This window comes from Adiantum capillus-veneris, chromosome 15 (genome assembly GCF_014529385.1).
Source record: "Adiantum capillus-veneris isolate H3 chromosome 15, ASM1452938v2, whole genome shotgun sequence".
Classification (NCBI taxonomy): domain Eukaryota; kingdom Viridiplantae; phylum Streptophyta; class Polypodiopsida; order Polypodiales; family Pteridaceae; genus Adiantum; species Adiantum capillus-veneris.
In genome coordinates this window covers 11,962,687-11,984,277 of record NC_140945.1, presented here as the reverse complement: position 1 = coordinate 11,984,277, position 21,591 = coordinate 11,962,687, and the positions used below count along the sequence as shown (strand labels likewise).

The window sequence follows — 21,591 nt, the reverse complement described above, 5'->3', positions numbered from 1 at the left end:
TAGCTAGAACTCTTAAATCACAGAGAATATTACTTGAAGCTTAGATTAGCTAGAACTCTTAGATCACAGAGAATATTACTTGAGTAGTACTTAGATTAGCTAGAACTCTTAGATCACAGAGAATATTACTTGAAGCTTTTATAATAATGCTTTGCTCATTTATTCCTACAAAATTAACTCAAATTGTCAAGCTTGACAAACACTTTCTTCACTTGTTTCTACTTCAAAGGTCCAATGGAAAGATATTTTGGTTGATAGATCTTTAAATTTTTGTTTCAAGCTAGCTCAGTCAATGTAGACACATACAGTCAATGTAGACACATACGAGATGTTGAAGCTAGAGGATTTGGAAGGCTCCACTTTAGATTGTCATTTATCTTATATGTGACCTAGACAATAGTAAGGGTTGACCTTATCAATCCTTGAAACTAAAGTTGCTACATTTGACTTCTTATGTGGCACTTTTCCACCGAGTTACTTGGATTTTGAGCTCTAGAGGAGATAGAAAAAGTGTTATAGATCCTCTATAGCATTGGCTTTGTGTCATGAATTTTTGACCAGGAACTATGTCAAATATTTTCCTTGAAGTCATCACTTTGAATTTTGCCTTGTATTATTTCTTATAAATGTTAAGTGTAGCTACCATTCTGTTGGTCCCTTACATTACATTTAGATTAGTTCCTTTTGAAATTTTAATGTTTTTTTATTTTATAGTAATAGACTATTCAATGTCTTTTAAGAGGTGCAATTGATGTTGTCTAAGTCTTCTACAATTATTAATTACTTCAAGTATGCTTGTTTCGTATTCGGTTTTGTATGGGCATCCTAGTATAGCACAAAATACCTACCCCTTTTCCTTGTTAATCTTTGCCATTTGTAGTTATTACCATGTTTGTCTCCTATATAGGTGATAAATTGAGAAATACCAAAAGTTTGATATAATTTGTTGAGAATGTTGAGAAGAAGGGACTTTTTTGTAGTTTGAGAAATAGAGGAGATTTTTATAGCCTAAGGAATAGAAAAACTTTCTAGCATAATTTCTGAGGATCTAATACTTACTTTAGATTTAGTGGAGTTTAGCTTATGAAAGGAGAGAGCTTTTCTTGACAAAATTCTTTAGAGGAGACTATAGGTTGTGCTGGGATGATTTCATTGCACATTTACACATTGAAATATTGAAAGCATGCTCATAACTCAAAGAGAATACCACAATTAATATTGACAACTTGATGGACCAGGTTTGCATGAAGGTGGTCTTCCCTCCAGAAGGTCTATGTATTAAAATTCTCTCTCAAAGAGAGCTTCAATCACAAGTTACAACACAACTTTTGATCTTGGAGAGTCTCAAACTAACAAGATGGTGTTCTTCAAGATTCCATGGTGTAACCCTCCTTCCAATGACAAGTGAACATTCCAAAGTGCAACTAATCCATGCTCATACACTTGTCCATACTTGTTAAGCTTGGAACACCCCCCCCCCCCCCCCCCCCCCCCCCCAAACTTTTCTTGGTAAGTGCACACACCACACACACTTGCTAACTTTATATAAACCAAATATGAGCTACTTTCGACAGGTGGTCTAGCCAAGCTTTTTATAAAAAAAAGATTAGAGTCAACTTTTTAAATAAGGAAGGGCTGAGCTAACCTTAGACTTTATCTTTTCCCTTCCACTTATTAAAAACCATAAGCTTATCTTTTAATTTAATTGGCTCGGGCGCAAGACTTTTTCACTCCTTGGTCATGTATCTTTGGTCAAAGCTACTCACGATATGTTGATCCTTCTTTGACCTGTACTTATGACTACAATAACTAAGAAATAATTATCCTTTCCCTTTTATGGACTTCTCTTCATTTGGTCCCAAGGCTTTGACCGAGCTGGTTCATAAGCACTTAAATAAACTTCACTTGTTCTCTTTTATTTTTGTCGTACTTAAATGGCGGAGTTAAGATGGAAATTTCTTATAGAAGTTTAGAAATTAATTCTCGTGACGTTACCTTTTCCTTGAAATAGTTTTCCTTAACGATGAAGTAGGGAAAATAAATTCATAGCTGGTCCTGTTGCTTTGGGTAGAGGATTCCTTTTTACCCATCGACATTCTTCCACCATGGTAATGACTAGCTCCACTTGGCATTTGGAAGACTGAGATATCGCAAGCGTGTCTTTACTTAGCCCTAATCATCTTTCATGTAGATTGGCAAGGTCTCCTAGGTGCTTGAGAGACTAAGCTGTCGTAAGCATAATTCATGGTATGCATACACTTAATACTTATGAACATTTCAAAGAAATCTTAGAGTCCAAACAAGAAAATTTCTTTGTAAAAAAGACTTTTTCATACTTGGTTCATATTCTACAAAGAGTCAAGGGCCCATTGGGGCATCAAATGAGTCCAATCCAAAACTATCTCACTAGTGGGAAAAATAGCCCACTTCCAAATTCAAAGATTTTTTGGGCAAAAGCATCCTCTCAATAGCGCCTTTACAGTGTCACAATCACAAAATTGGCCTGCTGCAAAACATGGATCACGGTCCATGTACCCCACAATACCAATAAGGTGCAAAATTGGGCCCACATCTAGATAACCCCTTAGAGAAAGTGCCTTGCAAATTTGAGAGAAAATGAACAAAGATTCACCACAAAACCTTGTCAAAACAAAAAATCAGTCTGCAAATGGTCATTTTAACCCAAGAAGTGCAAATTGATCCAAATTCAAAAATATAATGATCAACAGCTTGGGAAACATTCCAGGACCCATCCCACAAAATTTGGTCACATTTGTCACAAAACTGAACTGCAATCCATGTACCTTAAGGGTAGAGTTGTCAAAAATTGACTGAAAAGTGATTGCACAAGTCAAGTATGAAGCATGTAGCAGTTTCTCAATGTTTTGTTGCACAAATTGGTTCATATTTCAAGGTCAAGTAGTTTTAGAGTGCATATGTTAAATTCTATGTATTTAGTGAAGTTAGTATATCTAAGGAGTTGGTTTGCTTGATGTATCCCAAAGCAAATCAAAAAATGTTTGCCAAATACGCCAAACTTGTCAATAGGATTGGGATGGTCAAATGAACTCCAAATGTTCTGAAATTGGACAGAAAGATAGAATTGCGATTGAACTTCAACTTCAAATCATTATGTCTACAAAATCTCAAGCAAAACAACCACATACAGCTATCAAAGATGGCATAAAGAATTCAATATGGCAAAGTCAGACTAAATTGGGCCATAAACTGGGAAATTGGGTAAGTTTAGGAAAAACTTATCCAAATTTGAAAAGATTTCACCAATGTGCTAGGATAGGCTATAGGGACATGTTGGCCAAGTTTCATCCCAAAAGACTGCCAAACATGGATCGAAATCCATGTACCTTTTACACCTTTTCAGGCCAAAACCTAACGATTAGAACCTAATTGCCAAATATAACCCAACCCTGAAGTATCAAGTCTTTTAGACACCAAAACCCTAGCTAAAATGCCAAAATTCTCTAAGTCTTTGAAAATCTTCCAAGAATTGGCATCATTTACAAATGAGTGATCCAAATCCTAAACGTTTTGGACCATAGCATCCCCATATCATACTCTACCATATGGTATCAATAGAATTTCTATATGTGTTTCAACATGGATCGCGATCCATGCACCTCTAGCATAGATTTGACATGTAACCACATGACCTAGTGCCCATCGGTGTCCTAGATGCACTGGTGAAGTTTGGTCAAATTTGGAGTTGTTTTGATCAAGTTATGATCATTTTAAATTTTACGGTCAAGTATACATTTTTTCGACTTCCTCAAAAAAAAAAAAAAGACCAATTTCTAGGGCTAATCATTTGGTTTTTTGATACCAAAATGCCTTGATGAAGAGTTTAGAAAGAGTGGGAAGGAGTGCCATATGAAGTGATACATATATATTCAAATGAAAAATCCCACCTAACATATGAGGAGATATCAAAGATTCCAGCCAATGTATTCATAGGGAAGTTCCAGAGAGCAGATGGAACAAAATGAATCTTCCCAAGGGAGCTGTGGACACTACATCAACAAAGGGAATTCATTGAACGTTCAACGTGTCTGTAGCTCAATAGCTTCTTTAGACTCCCTCCATGGGACACAGACTTCCAAAGAGCCCACGAGCTCATGAGCTCCATCAAGTGCAGAGGGAGGTACCATCTTTCTCAAAAGGAGCCAAAGGGATCTTTGGACACTACATCAACAAAGGGAAGTCATTGAAGGTTCAAGGTTTCTATAGCTCAATAGCTTCTTTAGACTCCCTCCATGGGACACAGACTTTCAAAAAGCCCATGAGCTCATGAGCTCCATCAAGTGCAGAGGGAGGTACCGTCTTTCTCAAGAGGAGCCGAAGATGAATCTGCTGACAAATTCATCAAAGAATTTGACTTAGAAGACCACCTAAAGATGATTCGGCTACAATTTCAATGCCAACAAACATTGTCAATTAGTCAAGGTGAGGATTACAGATGAGCTGATAAACCAAACACTTTATATTGCAACTGGCAATCACAATCTGTTGCACAAGACTAAAGCCATTGATAATGATAAAGCCTTCATCAAGTAGCACATGCATAGATTCACTTATAAAGACTTGATTTACTCAAAGATAGAGCTACCGCTAAGGTTGATATCTTAATACCTCAAAGACAGAGCTACCACTAAGGTTGATATTTCAATACCTCAAATTCCAAAGGCCACCTCAATACACAAAGCCTGCATATAGCGGTGTTCATGGCCATGGGACTAGCAAAACAAAGAGTAATCAGGTGTGATTTAGGCAACTACATCCTGGATAATCTGGTAGAAGCCAATCTAAAGGGAAATGACAGAAATAAAATGTACATGAATGTAGGCCATGTGCTCACCTAGGTAAGCTCTTAGTATGATCGACCAACTACCACCATCAGAATATCAGCTATATCTACTTCATAAGGCAAAGCATGTTGTTCTCTAAGTGGGAAGCTCCTCTACTACACCCACCAAGAGAGGGACTAGAGGACAGAGATCACAAGCAAAGACCCCAGATAGTGAAGCTATTGAGTTGAATATTGAGCTCATTGGAGAGATAAAGCCTAGAAATGGTGACATCCCTTCAAAATACTAGTCAACAAGAGAAGATAAAGAATCTGACAGGCGCAAACCAACTAAGTAAATTCCTAAAGCACAAGTTCAAAGCTCATTGGAGGAAGCTCAATGGTTGCAAGAGGAATGGCTTGCAAAAATAAGAGCAAAGAGAAGAAAGTAGAGGAAGCCAGATCAAATTCTAATGGAGATGGTAACCTTGAACTTGACAAGAATTTCAACAAGATTCAAACAGAACAAATGGATAAAATCAAGAAATATCAATGAAGGAAATTTGTAGAAGACATTGAGCTAGTTGGATCTTTCAGACAACATATACATGGCGTGCTCAAAAGGAAAGTGGAGCAAAGAGAAGAGAAATAATTTAAAAGGAAAAAACTTGATGATTTGGAATCCAAGGTGGATTCATCAAGGAACCATCACTCTACATGGGAAGAACCACCTAGAGATGAAATTGTTGAGGAGCAATGGCAAGAGGTTGAGGTAGAGACTGAGCAACAACAAGTCTCTCCAAAACCTATGACACCTCCTCCTACTACAGATGAAATAGAGAAGAAGAGAAAGACAAAGAGACTCAAACAGAGCAAAGAGATTCTGCACAAGCAATTCCAAAACAAGGAAGAAAAAGAATAAGAGCCAATAACAAACCAACAAGCGAAGGAAGAGGGGAGGAAAGAGTCCATGCTAGAAACCTCTTGGCAACAACCTGCTAAAGATGGAGGTCTATTTCCACCACATTCAAGAGCTACCATTGAAGAAGCCGACAGGATTATCAAAGAATTTGAGCTAGAGGATCATGTGGAATGCATAAAGTGCAGTGTCCCAAAATTGAGAGAATTGGATGCTCTAGATGCTAAAGAGGAAATGAATGTAGCAATCAAAGAAAATGCAAGGCTACAGTAACAAATGAACAGTGTCCACGATGACAAGAAATGCATGCAAGATGCACCATAACGGGAAAAACAAGATGCAGAATGTCTCTTTCAAGATCTACAAGACCAAATTTTGGATAGTAGTGAGCTTCAAGTGGAACAACAAGCATTGGAAAAAAAGATAGAAGGAGAGCAACAAAGGTGCATAAAGTTGAGTGATTCTTACGATGTAGTGAAACATACGCTCTCAACTCTCCTCACCATGCAAGATGTACCAGATGTAACCTCCACCTGTCAAACACCAAATGCTATCATAGAGTAACTCAAAGATTTGAAAGTGGAGCTCACATAAGAGAAGTACCAAAGAAATGATGGCAACGGGGAAAATGGACATCCAAAACCCGAGAGATCGGGAAATCAAGGAACTGCAATCACAGCTGGTCAAGGCAAAGGCTGATCTAGAAGCCAAGTGGAGAAATATTCCTTGGAGATAAAAAGTAAAGATCAGACAATCAAAGACTTGCAAGCTAAAGAATCGATGGCGGCATAGCAAGTAGCACCACCAGTAATAGAGTTTGAAAGAGTAGACCTTCCCCATTGGACATACCGAACACATTGACAAGGGGTGGGCTACATGATTTTGAAGAAGATACTAAATCAAATGCAAGAGGGAATCTCAAAAAATGGATTGAAGTTGTTCCAAATCACTGTCACAAGGAGTATATGCTCTACAAGCTCAAGGTATTAGAGCCAGCCGCCCTCTTAATGATCAAACCAGATGAAGTGGTCCGAAATTTTGGCCATGAGATGATCTCTTTATGAGGCATTGCTATGGAAAAAGAAGATTCTTCCAACAGTAGAGCCAAATCAGAAGGGTGATTATAAAGATGTGCCCATCACATCAGACCAAGTACCTCTCATACTAGAGAACCAACCACTTTGGAGAGAAAAGTGGTTTGATAAGAGACCACAGGATGAAAAAACCTACAAGAATGCTCCCCAGCATCTCAAGATTGACCCGACATTCTATCAAATTCCTAGACAACAACCTGGGATAACTACTATACATGAAGAACTATCAATCGTTAGTGCTCAACTACCCATTAGGGCCAAAAACGGTTTAAAAAGGGTTGTTTGCTAACCCATGGATTAAGGAATATCCCAATAAGCATTTGACATGTATACAAAAGTATAGCATTCTTGTCTCCTCTATCTTGGGCTTATATGGTCCTATTTTGATGGAGAATGGCTATATGTTTGGGTCCTTTGGTCAAAACCGCCATATTTAAATGTTTTTTATGTCTAACATCAAAGTTTGGACCCAAAGTACAAGCCTTTTTCTCTATTTTATATTACACAAAATCGGGTTAGAAGATACAAAATCTAGGCTCTGAAAACAAATGCCATTAATGATGAATAATCTTTTTTTCTCAAACGTCTACTTTTTTCACTTTCCCTCTATTTTGTGAGAGCTTTGTCTCTTTTTGTTGCATTTTCACACTCTTTCTCTTTGATTTCTAAGTTTGCATGGCGTCCTCTTCTTCATGTCGCCCTTCTCATAGCATAACATCTTGTGAATTTCATAAAATTAGAGAGAATGGACTTTGGAAACCCATGTCTTTTCATGTGAATGACTAGATAATAACACCCCTTTCATGCAGAGGTGCACGCAGAGTGAAGAAAGCTAGGCAAGATAAAGTGAAAAACCATTGGAAATGGTAGCCTTTCTTTCAAAGTAGTTGGCAATGGCTCGCTACCAAAAGTTCAACATGTCCTGGATGAACATCCCTTACTCCATTCTTATTGTTGTAAGTAACACAATAGCTTATCTATTCAATGCAATGAACTTAACACTTAGCCATTTTTCTCTCTCATTTCATTCATTTTTCTCTCCAATTTCATTTATCTTTTAGTCAACATTTATGGAGTGACAGCAGCAGCAGGTGGAGAGCCTAAGTGGCACATTCAAAGCAATTCACGAGGGGATTGCAAATATTATGTATGCTCACAAGACACCTGCATTTTGCAAAACAATGGGTTTGTTTGTTTGTTTTGCAAAATACAAGGTTCCATCGAGAGAAGGTGCATATGTGGAACTACATGAGTTGCATGTTCCCACCATAAGACCAATGGAATGGGATGGTCGTGACGCATGTACCATAGCGAGCTTTAAATCCAAAATCAAAGAAGTTATCCTGAAAGCAATGACTCAAGGAAGATCACGGTTCAATGGTTCTTGCATGTACATGTCTTTATGGCGTGTTTCAAATTATGGATATGAAAAAATCAAGGACCACTCGGCTTTATAGAAGACTACCTACAACTAAACTGGACATTGTACTTGTTTCAAACAATGGATTTACAGAAATCATGGACATCGTGGCTTTATAGAAGAATACCTACAACTAAACTAGACATTGTACTCAAAGAGGATTGGGGTACCAAGGAGAAATTTTACATTGGTGGAAATATTTGTTGTAGAGTAATCCCAAACTCTATATATCATACCAACTAGTTCATCATCTATCAATTTTGGGCAATGACTATAGGAGGTGGAGAAGAAAGCTAGGTAGTTGACTTCCCTAGACTATGAGGAGAATTGTCCGAGTTTGAACTAGCAATAATAGTCCATTCATTCACTAAGCCTAGGAACCCTACAGTAACCACAAATGGAGACTATAGGACATGAGAGAAACCCTCAAGCTTCTTGATAAAACATCCCCTTAGTATAGATTCAGAGTTAATGGCACTATTGTGAGTAGAGTTGAATAGGTATGGAGAATCCAACTTCATGCATCACATGTCTTTCCCCAAAAAGAGATACATTTGAGCCACTTGCAAAAAGGGCTTAAGGGCTTAAGCTAAAGTGGACTTATCCCTTGATGTAATCATTAAATTTGGCAATTATAAACAAGTTTTTTCCACCTTGTTAATGTGATAACTATTTCATATACCCTAAAATCTAAACAAGACCATGATACAAACTTAAGAATCAAATGGTTGATATTAAATGACTGAGTACAAAAAAAGAGTCCCAGAGGATGTATGTTCATATGGACAAAGTGAACAAAAATGTACTCTTGAGGCATAAGGTAATCAGATAAGAAAATTCACTTTTTTTTTCATAGGAGGATCTTGGATCCTCAAAGACCCTTTGCCTCTTTGGTTTGGGTTGACCAATGGTGGTGGTATGGGCTCATGAGAGGGTAGTGGTGACTTCGCCTCATGATTCAAAGTAAAGGTGGTAATGGTGAGGATCCTCTTACCTTTTATTTTTGCATAGGGGGATCCTACATTATCAAAGACCCTTTCCCTCTTTGGTTTGGGTGATCTAGTTGTGGTTAATTGGGCTCATGAGCGAGGGTAGTGATGACTTGTGTTAAGTATGGAGCCTGATTTACCCTTGTAATTTTCTGTGGTAAAAGCGCACATTTGTAAGGCCCCCATTATGAGAAGAAGCCATCGTGCGTGAAGGAAAATCACTCACCGGAAACCAAAATTTTCACGGACAAGAATCAGGGGCAACTTTAAAGGCCTCGGGGGCGGAGGCCCCCGAGACTTTTTTTTCGCCGGAATATTATGGCCGGACGGCGGCCGAAAAGTGGTCGAAAAACAACCGGTCAGTTGGCCGGTGGCCGGTAGTCAATGGCCGATGGCCGGTGGTCGGAAGTCAATGGCCGGTGGCTGGTGGCCGAATTCAAAAGCGGACTTCTCTTCTAAAGGGCGGCCACACATGGGCAGATTGGAGGGTCCGATTTGGACTTATTCGCATAAGGGCGGCTACACATGGTTGTCTCTCATAAGAGAGGGCAGCCCTTTTGGCCTATAAAAGGAGGCCATTTCTACACACATTTCATAGTGTGAAGTTGATGCAACAAGGTGAGTGTGAGGTGGTGAGAGTGAAGCAAGGCGGGAGCTCCATTAAGGGTATAATCCCTTTGTAAACTACTTCTTGTTTTGAAGTACTAAAGCCATTGAGTGGCTACTTTCCCGTGGACGTAGCCCACATTGGGTGAACCACGTATATCGTGTGTACTCTCTCTCTCTCTCTCTACTCTATAATCTCGTGTATATAAATCTGTCTCTCTCCATTAAGTAATCTACTCAATTATCTATTTAGCTACGTCTTATTTCCTAACAACTTGGACTTCAACTCAGAAATATAAATCTAAAGACTTTCTTATTTATGTAATGACAAAGGGATAAGTGAGAACCATTATCATATACTAACAAACAAGATAAAACTTTTACCTCAAAAGCCATAATTGTTTGGCCCAAATGAAGCAAATATAGGGGTTTAAGAAAGTACAAGACACTGCTATCGCATCATGTAGGGCTAGGGTGAGAGGTTGGAGAAATGCTCGAAAAGCAAGGGAAGAGTTTTGTGGTGGGTGGATAATGAACATGTGTTCAAGTTTTACATAGCAGATTGTCCATAGAAGTTATAATTGATGGTGTTAGGTGGCATACATCCATTGGTTCCATGTGGCACAATGACCTTTTTTTTAGTATGGATATAAGCTACATGCCACCCCCATGTGCACGTTTCAACCCCAAAGTGCTTTTGATTCCTCCACATCCTGCATCATGTGATAGGAGTAGTTTTAGCATTCTCACACCCCCTTCTATCGCTTTTTTTGGGCTCCCATAGTGCATTTCTTCCACGTCATGCACCACGCAATAGGAGCACTTTAAGCATTCTCACACCCCCCTTCACCGCATTGGCTCCACGTGCAACTTTCTATCGGAAAAATTTAATGTTGAGGATGAATTGCAGAAGGTACTTTCACTTTGATCACTCCTCCCTAAATCTCTTTTTATTCAAGCTATTGTAAAATAAAGCTTTTTGTCATACGGATTGAACTTCTTGGAAGATGTATTATTCATTGCAAGAAGGGAAAAATATAGAGTTAAAGGTATTATGGAGCTAACAATACTAGCCGAGCTATTAGCATCAGAAGAGCTGAGAGAAGAGATTGAGGGGGCGGCGGGGGGGGAGGGGGGGGGGGGGAGAGAGAGAGAGAGAGAGAGAGAGAGAGAGAGAGAGAGAGAGAGGGAATGAAGTCATTGAAAATTGGGAGAAATAACTGTTTACCACCAAGCCACTTGAATGAGGATAAACTTTGAGGCAAACCATGAAGGAGTAGTGTGGAAAGGACATCTTTTTTTATATGTTGAGATACGTACTTAGATACGCTTTAAATCACGTGAATATGATTTAAATATCCAAAACGACCAAATTTGGAGCCGTTTTGACCGTCAACGGATCCGCTAGTTAGCAAGCTAACCAATTCCTTACACAACCCTTTTTTAAGCGTTTTTTGCCCTAATGCCAGTGCTCTCAAAGTCGATGAACAATTACAAGCCAAAAGAGTCCTATGTGGTGCACACAATGAAGGCGATAATCACTCAAATGTAAGATGTTCCAAAAAAAACATGTCAAATCCTAACAAAAATCTCCACAATAATCATCACCTTCATACATGCCTTCAACAACATTGAAGCTTCAGAGCATCCATGGCAAGTCTTCTTAGAGGGCACCCAAGAAATTGTATGGAATCTGGAGACAGAAATCCCCATAAGAAATATCATTATAGGAACGTATGCTAGACTCGTGTGTTTGCCCTTGCACTACATGCAAACATTTGAGGAAGCATTCATGATTGGATTTTTTGAACTTGACTCTACAATTTTCAAACCTCTCATAAAGGGCCTACAATCACGCCACATTGCTTACCAGAGTGCAGTCCTCAACAATCCCTTCAAAGACCTACCATTCAAGCAGACATGGTAGCTTGAGTAGAGAAGTTCAAAACAATCACATAGACACTCAAAAAAGGCCAATTTGACTATGGAAGCCATCCACAAAGCTTGCACGAGGATGTGCAATAAATAGGAAGGGGGGGAATGTTAGCAGCATGACCCAACAGGCATCCTCCTAGTCCACTACACCATCACAAAGCCATGATTTTTTGTAATCACATTATTTTTTGGAAAGCTTTGTATAAAATAGGAGTCATGATTACTGAGCCGCATCATTTTACACTCTTAAGTTGTTATCTTTTTATCCTGACCTAAAGAGCCTTGTAAGACAACCACTGACCAAATGAGAAGCCCTGAGTATAAGGTTCAAAATTTTCAAGTTGGAACACACCTTTTGTATCATTATCTAAATTTTTGGAGAGCTTTGTATGTACGACTGATAGGGGCTACTTAGTAGCACTTTTTAATCCATTTTTCTCACCTTCTCATAATTAAAACTCAATTTCAAAAAGTACAATTGTGTTCCTTGTCTCTTGTTCTTTAAGTTAAGTGTAATCATTCTCAATTTTGGTGTGCTTTGTAACTGCTTTTCCGTGAGCTAAATCTACAATTTTGAGTGCAAAACTGATTGTTTTTTAACATTTTAATCATACAAGAGTATTCCTAGACCATTGAGTGATCTCTCTGGATAGTTCACTTGTAGTTTTCAGGACCTTGATCATGATGGATAGTGATTTTGGTACCTTCTCGTATTGCAACCAGACTTTGTAGGATAGTATCCATAGGCCTATTATACCTACTCCTAAAGTTTCATTGCATTTCAAGTTTGTTTGCTTGACGAAATGGCGTGATGACCTAGAGTAATGAGTCAGGACATTGGCAAATTTTTCAAAGTAGAGAGTGATAGATTTTCCATTGCTAATGATAGTTTATTTTTGTAGGTTCACTTCTTGAGATTGATACCCTCAAAGAGTCTTCATGCCCCATCCGACTCGCTTCCCTGAGTATTGACATTATGTTAGTGCTAGAGAGCTATGTTACAAGCGTCCAATCGTGGTGACTTGCTAACACAAGTCGCTATCCTCCAAGCCAAAAGATGATGTTGATGATGATGCAGAAGAGGAGGAAGAGGGTGAAGATGGTGACCGTTTCCTTTGCTTCCTCTTGCGTAGATTTCTTTCTCCCTTATTTCAATTAGCATGGGAGAGAGTGCTTGATGACTTCCTCTTCTTTTTGGAAGGAGTAGGTGATCGCCGTGCCCGCCGTCTTCCTCAAGCAACATCACTTTTAGAGGTAGGTGGAGTGTCACTTTCATACCTCTCCCTTGAAATTTTAGGGCCCACTTCTTTTTTCTCAAACAACTTGCCTTGGAGGTCCTTTTGGTATCTCCTTTTCATTACCCAAAGAGTTCCTCTTTTTGAGTTCTCACTTGGAGGCCTCACAGGAATTCTCTCTTCTTTGGAACTTGGGGGAACTTGGGCTTGAAGAGCTTGAATTTAGCTTAGAACCTCCACTTGCAAAATAGGGTTTCCCATTGCTTCTTGTAACTTGTCAACAAGGTAGTGGACAACTCTCCAACCATCATCACAGGTTATACCATGAGCCAAATCTAAGTTGTCAATATTAAGTACATTCTCTTGATTATGTTGGGCCATGATTAAATTTTTTTTAATGTGTATGCTAACTTTCTCCTTGGCACTTCCAAAGCTTTGGCTATTACTCCTCTTATCCTTGAAAATCAGCGCTCGAGTAACTACACCCGTAGTTTAGAATATTGTTAATTGTGAAGAGTAGAGGAGTGGGTTTAAAAGTGCAAAGTTGGCACCAGTTCCTATCAAGCTTAATAATCGCTCAATGGTTAAGCCATATGCACATCTTGAAAGAATCCATTATTAAGACCATAGTTCTCGATGGTGTCCCCCATATCCTATAAACAGGCACACCAACCAAGTTAATAAATCCCAGTCCCACTTTCCTTGTAAACAAACATACCAACCAAGTTAATAAACCCCAGTCCCACTTACCCTATTGCAATGAGCAACTCCTCCCTTTCATATATTACTAAAGGACTTTTCTTCTTAGGCAAGAAAAGAGAAACTTCATCTCTGATACCAATGTCAAAGAATCTAATACTTACTTTTAGATCAATGGAATTTCACTATGAAAGGAGAGACTATTCCTTTGAGAGAGAGAGAGACAGAGACAGCGAGAGAGCAAGAAGAAAACAGATTGTATCGGGCTGATTTATTTACAAAAACATACATTTAAAAAACTTTAACCATGCATATAATTCAAAGAGAATAACTAATTAAGATTGACAACTCGATAAGGACCGTATTTTCTTGGAGTTGGTTCCCCCTCCAAAAGGACTTGTATTATAATCCTCTCAAAAAAACCCTTTGTTACAACACGTGCTTCTGCTCTTGTGGAACCTTGATTGAATCAAGAAGTTGGTGTCTTTAAAATTCCATGGTATAAACCTCCTTCCCAAACACTATACACCCCATCGGGGAGAAAGGAACTGCAGGAAAAGAGGAAGATGAAGGTGAAAACAATTATTTTTCAAGAAAGAGAATGGACTCTTTGACGCTTGCTCATGGTCAAGCTCTTAGCATAGCATAATATAATAGAATAGTAGAGATGGAGAGGGAGAAACTTTAATTTTCTTGGATTTGCATCGATAACCAAGAGCTTGAGCATAGAGTCTGTCTCTATAGCTCTCATTGGGGGGGGGGGGGGGGAGAGAGAGAGAGAGAGAGAGAGCTTGCTTTGCCAACCTTGGGCACTTGAGAGAGTGTGTAAGAGGGGTAATAAGAGGTCAGAAATCTCCACAAGCGCCCCCTTGTATGCTTATGCTAGTGTGCAACTAGACTTGAATTAGAATGCTTCACTCTTGACCATTAAGATTTGGGCACTTGAGAGAGTGTGTAAGAGGGGTAAGAAGAGGCCAGAAATCTCCACAAGCCCCCCCTTTTATGTGTATGCTAGTGTGCAACTAAACTTGAATTAGAATGCTTCATCTTGACCATTAAGATGGGAACACCTCCTAGCGCAACTCAAGCATGCCCAACACTTGTCCCCTCTTGCCTTGCATGCTAGAACTTGCATCCATTTCTCTTGGACTCTTCTTGGCAAGTGCATACACCACATGCACTCACACACACTTCTTCACACAAAGCAAGTATGTGCTAATCAAGGTTGTTTCTGTACGTACGTACGGACTGATTCCGTATTGTACGGTACGTCCATACGATATCCGTATGTGCCAGGTGTTAAAAAAAAATCCACCGACGGTGCCTAATACGCCTTGGTCAGACTGGTTGGGCGAGGCCTTTAATAAGTCCAGCTATCCTATACTGGCTATTATCACAAGTTACAACAGAGAACCAGAGAGTAGAACTGTGAACAGAGTCTCTGCACAGTGTCTGCACAAAGACCAAGGAAGGATTTTCCGCCACCAATAAGGTTCTTTCTCCCTCCCTCCCTCCCTTTGTGTTTGGAGTCTGCAAGGAGACACTCTAGAGTCCTGACCTCGCGAAAGATTATAAGTTTTATATTCAACTTTGAAGTGTGCGTTAATTGTGTTGCAGAGCTATCATGCCTCGTCGACCTAATCCGCTTTGGGCCGAGCACACCAATGTCCTGAGAGTTGTCAACACAGGAGACCAAGCAAGTTCAGGGACTCACACTTGGGTGGGCAAGTACTGCGGAGAGCAGATGACGAGTACAATTACCAGGGTTTTGAAGCACCTCACTGGAATTGGCACCACTGGACAATGTGGATGTTGCGAGGCTATCCCGCCAGCATTGAGGGATGCCTTGATTTTGGAGCATTTTCCTCCAGGATCTACTCAATCGTCACAATCAGGGGGAGCACGTGAAGCAGCAGCAGCAGCAATAGAGGATGCCTTGCAGGATGCATTACTTGGAGATATTGGCGGCTCTGCGTCTGCAGCGCCATCATTTGCAAGCACTAGTAGAAAGAGAGCTTCACAGGCTGAGGATGAGGGTGCTAGTGCTTCAGTAGCAAGTGCAGGTGGGGTTGAGGGTGTACGTGGCCCAAGGCAAACCACATTGCCATCACGTGTACACAGTGATCCATGGGTAAAAGAGCGACAGAAAGTTGCAGAGATGGAGATTGTGCGGACTCTCATAGACTGCAACATTGCATTCAATGTGTTGAAGACTGATCAATGGAAGAGGATGGTGAGAGCTATTTCACAGGTTGGTGCTACAGATTCCTGGAATGGTCTTGACTACCAAAAGATGCGCACTACCATGCTTGAAGACTGATCAATGGAAGAGGATGGTGAGAGCTATTTCACAGGTTGGTGCTACAGATTCCTGGAATGGTCTTGACTACCAAAAGATGCGCACTACCATGCTTGACGACCAAAAAGAGATCATAGACCAAGCATTGACTCCAATGAAGGTTGGATGGCAACAATTTGCATGCACTATTCTTTCTGATGGGTGGAGTGACACGCGGAGGCGCCACATTATCAATATCCTTGTTTCCTCTTGCTTGGGAACATACTTCTTACGAGCCGTGGATGCAGGGAAAGCTGGAGAATGTATTTCTGCGGAGTTCATCTTCAATAATATTCGCCAGGCCATCAAGGAGGTTGGGGAGAAGAACTTCGTGCAGGTAGATGTTGATTCCTGACCATGTGGCATGCACATTTGAATTTTGCATACATTGTCCAACGTAATAATGTCCACACTTCATTTAATATCTTGTCATGACTCATTGTAGGTGGTCACTGCTAATGCCTCCAATTGCAAGACCATGGGGGATATGGTGGAGGCTGAGTTCAAGCACATTGTGTGGACACCATGCGCTGCACATTGCCTAGACCTTCTCATGGAGGACATAGGCAAACTTCCCTGGGTGCAGCCTACAGTGTCTGATGCGTCCAAGCTTACCACTTTTTTCCGCAAAAAACACCAGGCCTTGGCAATCTTCAGGACCACAGCACAGTAGACATGGTGCGTTCCTTTAAGACCAGATTTGCATACATGTATCTGGTGCTTCAGAGGCTGTTCATATTGAGAGATCCACTGTTGCAGACAGTTGTGGATCCAAAGTGAAGATTGATGTACCACGCTCAGTCAGAGGCGACCAAGTACATTCAAAGAAAGGTTCTTGATGAGACCTTCTGGACACAGGTGCAGTCCTTGGCAGTGGCTCTACAGCCATTGTATGTACTACTACGGGTCACAGACATGGAGGGCTCTACACTTGGGTTTGTGTATCATCTGTTTATGCAGATGAAGACACACATTTCTGGATGTACCTCATTGACACAGAATCGGAAGTACAAACTACAAAGTGCTCTAATGTCCATTAGGGGAATTTTGAGGTCACTTTTGTGCCCTGTAAGAATATGTAGAGAGAGAATATATACTTTATTTTAAAAATAGTGAAATGTTTGTAAAAAGGTGAGTTTGCGTCCTTTTTACCTCCACCGAAACATGTCATTGTCAAATCTTTCTAGGATCTTTCGTATTCTAAAAAATACTCCCTCCAAAACTAACGAAAAGGTCAGTTCTGGCCCAAAATTCAAAATTTCCAAAAGCTGAAACAAACTTTTTCTGTGTCGTCTTCTTCCTCGTATCTGCACAGCTTTTTCCTATAGTACTATCTCTAACAAATACTGTTAACAGACTTTCATGAGGAAGAGAAGAAGCTTATACCATCTACACATTGAGCTAAATGAAGAATATTGTCCAGTGCGCAAGAGAAACAAATGTGCAGAGGTGTCCTCGTCCATATTTGAAGCAATGCGGCAAGATCAAAAAAATCACATTGATCTCTGGACTGATGGAAGATTGTATCCAGTGGACCCAATGACAAAGAGCACTCCCCCATTCTCAAATTGTTCATCTTTGATAAAATTTGTGGGTGATGGTCAAAGAGGGTTGCTGGGTTATACACAGAGTCTTGCGGCAGAGAGAGATATTCTTAAGTTAGAAGATCATTTGACCAAACAAATGATAAATACTCTTAAACAACAACTTGAGGAATGTAAAGAGAGCAATGAAAAGCTACAAACTCAGCTCAAACAAGCTAGAAGCAAGAATACAATGTTAGGAAACAGACAAAGAGAAAAGAAGTTAAAGAACATTGAAGCCTTGAGACGTGGTGGAGGAGGTTGCAGCAGGAGAATCAGAGCAGCAAGGTATTGTTATTTTATATGATTCTGCTTATGTTAGGTTGTTAATCTTTTTGTTAGGTTGTTATGCTTATTTTATATGATTGTGCTTATGTTAGGTTGTTAATCTTTTTGTTAAGTTGTATTGTGATTCTTTTTGTTAAGTTGTATTGTGATTCTTCTTATGTTAGGTTGTTAATCTTTTTGTTAAGTTGTATTGTGTTAATCTTTTTGTTAAGTTGTATTGTGATTCTACTTATGTTATTGTTATTATGCTATTGTTCTTTATTAAATGATTAATATTCAGTTAACTTTAATTTAGTTTGTTTATTTTGTTGGTGTCATTTGGACAATAATCAGTTAATTTTGTACCTTTTGATTTAGGACTTTGCTACAACCAAACTCTGCATCAAACATGGAAATGGCAGCTAAACATTATTGTGATGTTTTACCTCTCAAGGTTGCCAAAAAGATTTTCACAGAGAAGAAGTTTAAAAAGGCAAAGGAGCAGTGCATTGAGGGATTTTTGCAGAGCTCTTGCTTGGACAAGGAGGATGTGCAATATACTATGGATAAGGTAGGCATTAGCAGAGATGGTTATAGCAAGCTGTTCAGAAATATGAAGTCAAGGTTAAAGCAATGTGAGGTCAGGTCCTCTTTGCTTCCAAAGCCATCCATTGTGCAGCAGGCAAGGAAAAAGATCAATGAGAGGATAATGGAGATGTTGGGTGAGCCTCACCACATTCATGGTACCTATCATGGTAAAAAGAGGGATCTTCAATTTGACGAGTTCAATAATATTTTCCTTGACTTGAAGACACTTCAGAAGGAAATGATCAGATTCTATGAGCTGGAGCATACAGAAGCAAATGGTGTTGTCAGTTTTGTGATAAAGCTTGATGAATGTGAGATTGTTAAGAACAGAAAAATTGAGAGTATTTCCATAACTTTAATGAACAGAGCATTGAAACCGAAGGATACCAAGTACTTCAGCGTGCAATCGGAGAAGAATGTCTGGTGGCTAGGTGCTTTTGAAGTAGAGAGTGAAGACTTTGATGTTCTGGATTGGGTTTTCCATCAAACAACAATACCCGAAGTCATTAATGCACAAGAATTAGGGGAAGAGCTTGAAGTTGAAGGGTTTGGAAGTTACAGGGTGGAATGGCACATGGGAGGAGACCTTAAAACCCTTAAATGTATGTACAATGTCTCCAAAGGAGCTATGGCAAAGAGCCCTTGTCTGTATTGTATGGCATCAACAAAAGAATGTAATCCTACAAATTGGAACAAAGCACCCAATAGGCATACTCAAGATCCAAACTTCAAAGCAGTTTTAAATATTCCACTTGCTAATGTCCACATATGCACTCTGCATGCTCTTTGCAGAATTGTGGAGAAAATTGTACATCTCTATGTGGGGTTTGCTTGGAAGTTACAGCCAAAAGCAGCTAGAGATGCTGCAATCAAATGTATTGAAACGGTTTTATCAGAAATTGGCCTTCACAGTGGTAAGGTTAAGATTGAAACAGACCTGAAGAGGTCTTCAAATGGAGACAATGTGCCTAGAAAGGTATCTGTTGGTGGTGTGAAGGCCAGAGCTTTCCTAGGGTTTCATGGCAAACTAGGAAAGGTAAATGCCAAGAAGGGTTCATCCAATGTGAAGTATAACCAGTGGAAAGCTCTCCACAATGCCATCAAAGATCATGGTCTTGAAGGTACATCAAGAAACAAAAAGGCAGAGGTATGGGAATCACTAGACAAAGTATTTTCCTACTGTGATAAGACATCCTGGGGAAAAAATGATATGCCAAATTTCAAGAAAGTGCTCAATAACTTCAGAAGTGCAATAAAAGATGCTTGGGATCAGGAATTCACACATTACATGGTAAGTTTTTTATTCCTTTTTAATATGTACATACTTTTAGTTTGGAAGCATATGATTAATCTCATACTTACTAATTATTGACACACTTTTACTTTGCCAGCATATAATTTACAATCACACTCCCTGGTTTGTAAAGAGATGGGGCTCCCTGTCCATATGGTCTACACAAGGCATGGAGAAATCCCATTATCAAGCAAGAACCAAGTTTTTCAAGCATACAAGACATGGAGGAGGTGCAGTGAAGGCAAACAACTTGCTTGAGGTTTTCCAATGGTTCTATAGACAAATATGGCATAGAACCAGATCAAAAATGACAAAGAAAGCACTACTGAACTCAGATTTAGCAAATGCCTTACACAGGAACAAGCAGAAAAGACAAAATTCATATAATAGTTCATCTGCAAATGAAAAATTCTTACAATGGCTAGCTACAAGAGAGAGACAAGGTAGAAAGTGGGCCAAAGTACAGGTATGAGCAAAGTCAATCTTTTGATGAAGGTACATCAACTTCACCCCTAAACTTCAGAAACTTCTGCTTATTGTAGCCTATCATTTGTCTCTTGAGGTCCCCAGAGTGGGCAAGCACATAGGATGCCATTGTTGCAAAATAACCAGCTCTAGAACCAGTAAGGCCAGGGAAGAATCCAAAAATTCTGATGGCTTCCTCCTTTTCCACCAATATTAACTTCTCTAACCCTGGAGGAAGCTGATATGAACCAACAACCTTTGTAAGTGCTTTAATTGCAAGCATTGGCAGCAATGGTTCTCTTGTAAACTTGTTATGGAATATAATTACAGTCTCTTTGTTGAGCTTCCCAATAAAGTGTCCCAAGCTCTGGTTCCTTCCTAAATTTAAGGGTCTGGAACCCTTCCCCCTGCCAAGGAATTTGTCTGTGTCCAGTATTTCAATCTGCAAAAATATGTCTTGGTTAATTGTTCAACACATTAATAAGACAGGGCAAAATGGTCATTAACATACCTTAGGAGACTCGTCCTCCTCAAACAAGGCAGGTTCCCATATATCAATGGATCTAGTTGGCCTTACTTCATAATCTCTGGTCTTTTCCTCTCCCATATGCTCTATTTTGAGCCTTTTCTGGATCTCATTGAACTCCTCTTCAGAAGGTACACCCTGTTGCTCATATCTCAGAACAATGTCCTACACATGCTTTCCAACACTTCAGCTGTCAATAAAATTTTCTGCCTCTGTGTCCAAGACTGCTAAGGGGCAAGGTGAGTAATCAATAAATCCTATGTCATTAGATCCCCAATCAACCAAAACTGCCAAAGCATAATCTTCCCTTAGATCAAAAAGATGTTGAATGTCATTCAGCAAAACATATTCCTTTTTGTTAACTTTGTATGTGGGAAATGTTGCTGTGCAATGCAAAGGATCAACATCTTCATCCTCAATGTCAACATTCTCCACTTTAGTGATGTTTTCTGCTTTAAATTTTGCAATGTCCAGCATCTCAGTGCTTTGTAGCTTCTCTTCCTCTTCATGGAACTCCATCTCTATCTCCTCTTTCTCCTGGTCCTCCTCAGCCTGGGAAATCTGCTTTGGAATCTCTTTTCCCTCTAGTGTTGGGAGTACACTGAAGAAAATGATAAGTCCAAGGTCATAATCTACCAACTGGCAATGCATATTACCATGAAATTTGCAAGGCTTTATGATCTTTTGCCAGTCTGGATGAAGGCTTGACCACTTCTTTGCAATACATGTCCTTGACAAGCTACCTGCTTTGCATATATCAACAAAATGAACAAGATTGTCAAGCCTGTGATCTCTGATCAATTCTGTATATATCTCTTTCAAGTCACTAATT

At 39.6% G+C, this 21,591-nt stretch overlaps 1 protein-coding gene across 1 annotated transcript; it reads left to right on the top strand.

Moving 5' to 3' along the window:
* Positions 1-15,322: 15,322 nt before the first annotated feature.
* Positions 15,323-16,709, top strand: LOC147440278 (uncharacterized). Its single transcript, XM_086483282.1, has 3 exons — positions 15,323-15,949; positions 16,053-16,373; positions 16,482-16,709. Exons 1-3 carry the CDS (start codon positions 15,323-15,325, stop codon positions 16,707-16,709), a joined length of 1,176 nt encoding a protein of 391 aa, XP_086339408.1.
* Positions 16,710-21,591: the final 4,882 nt, after the last annotated feature.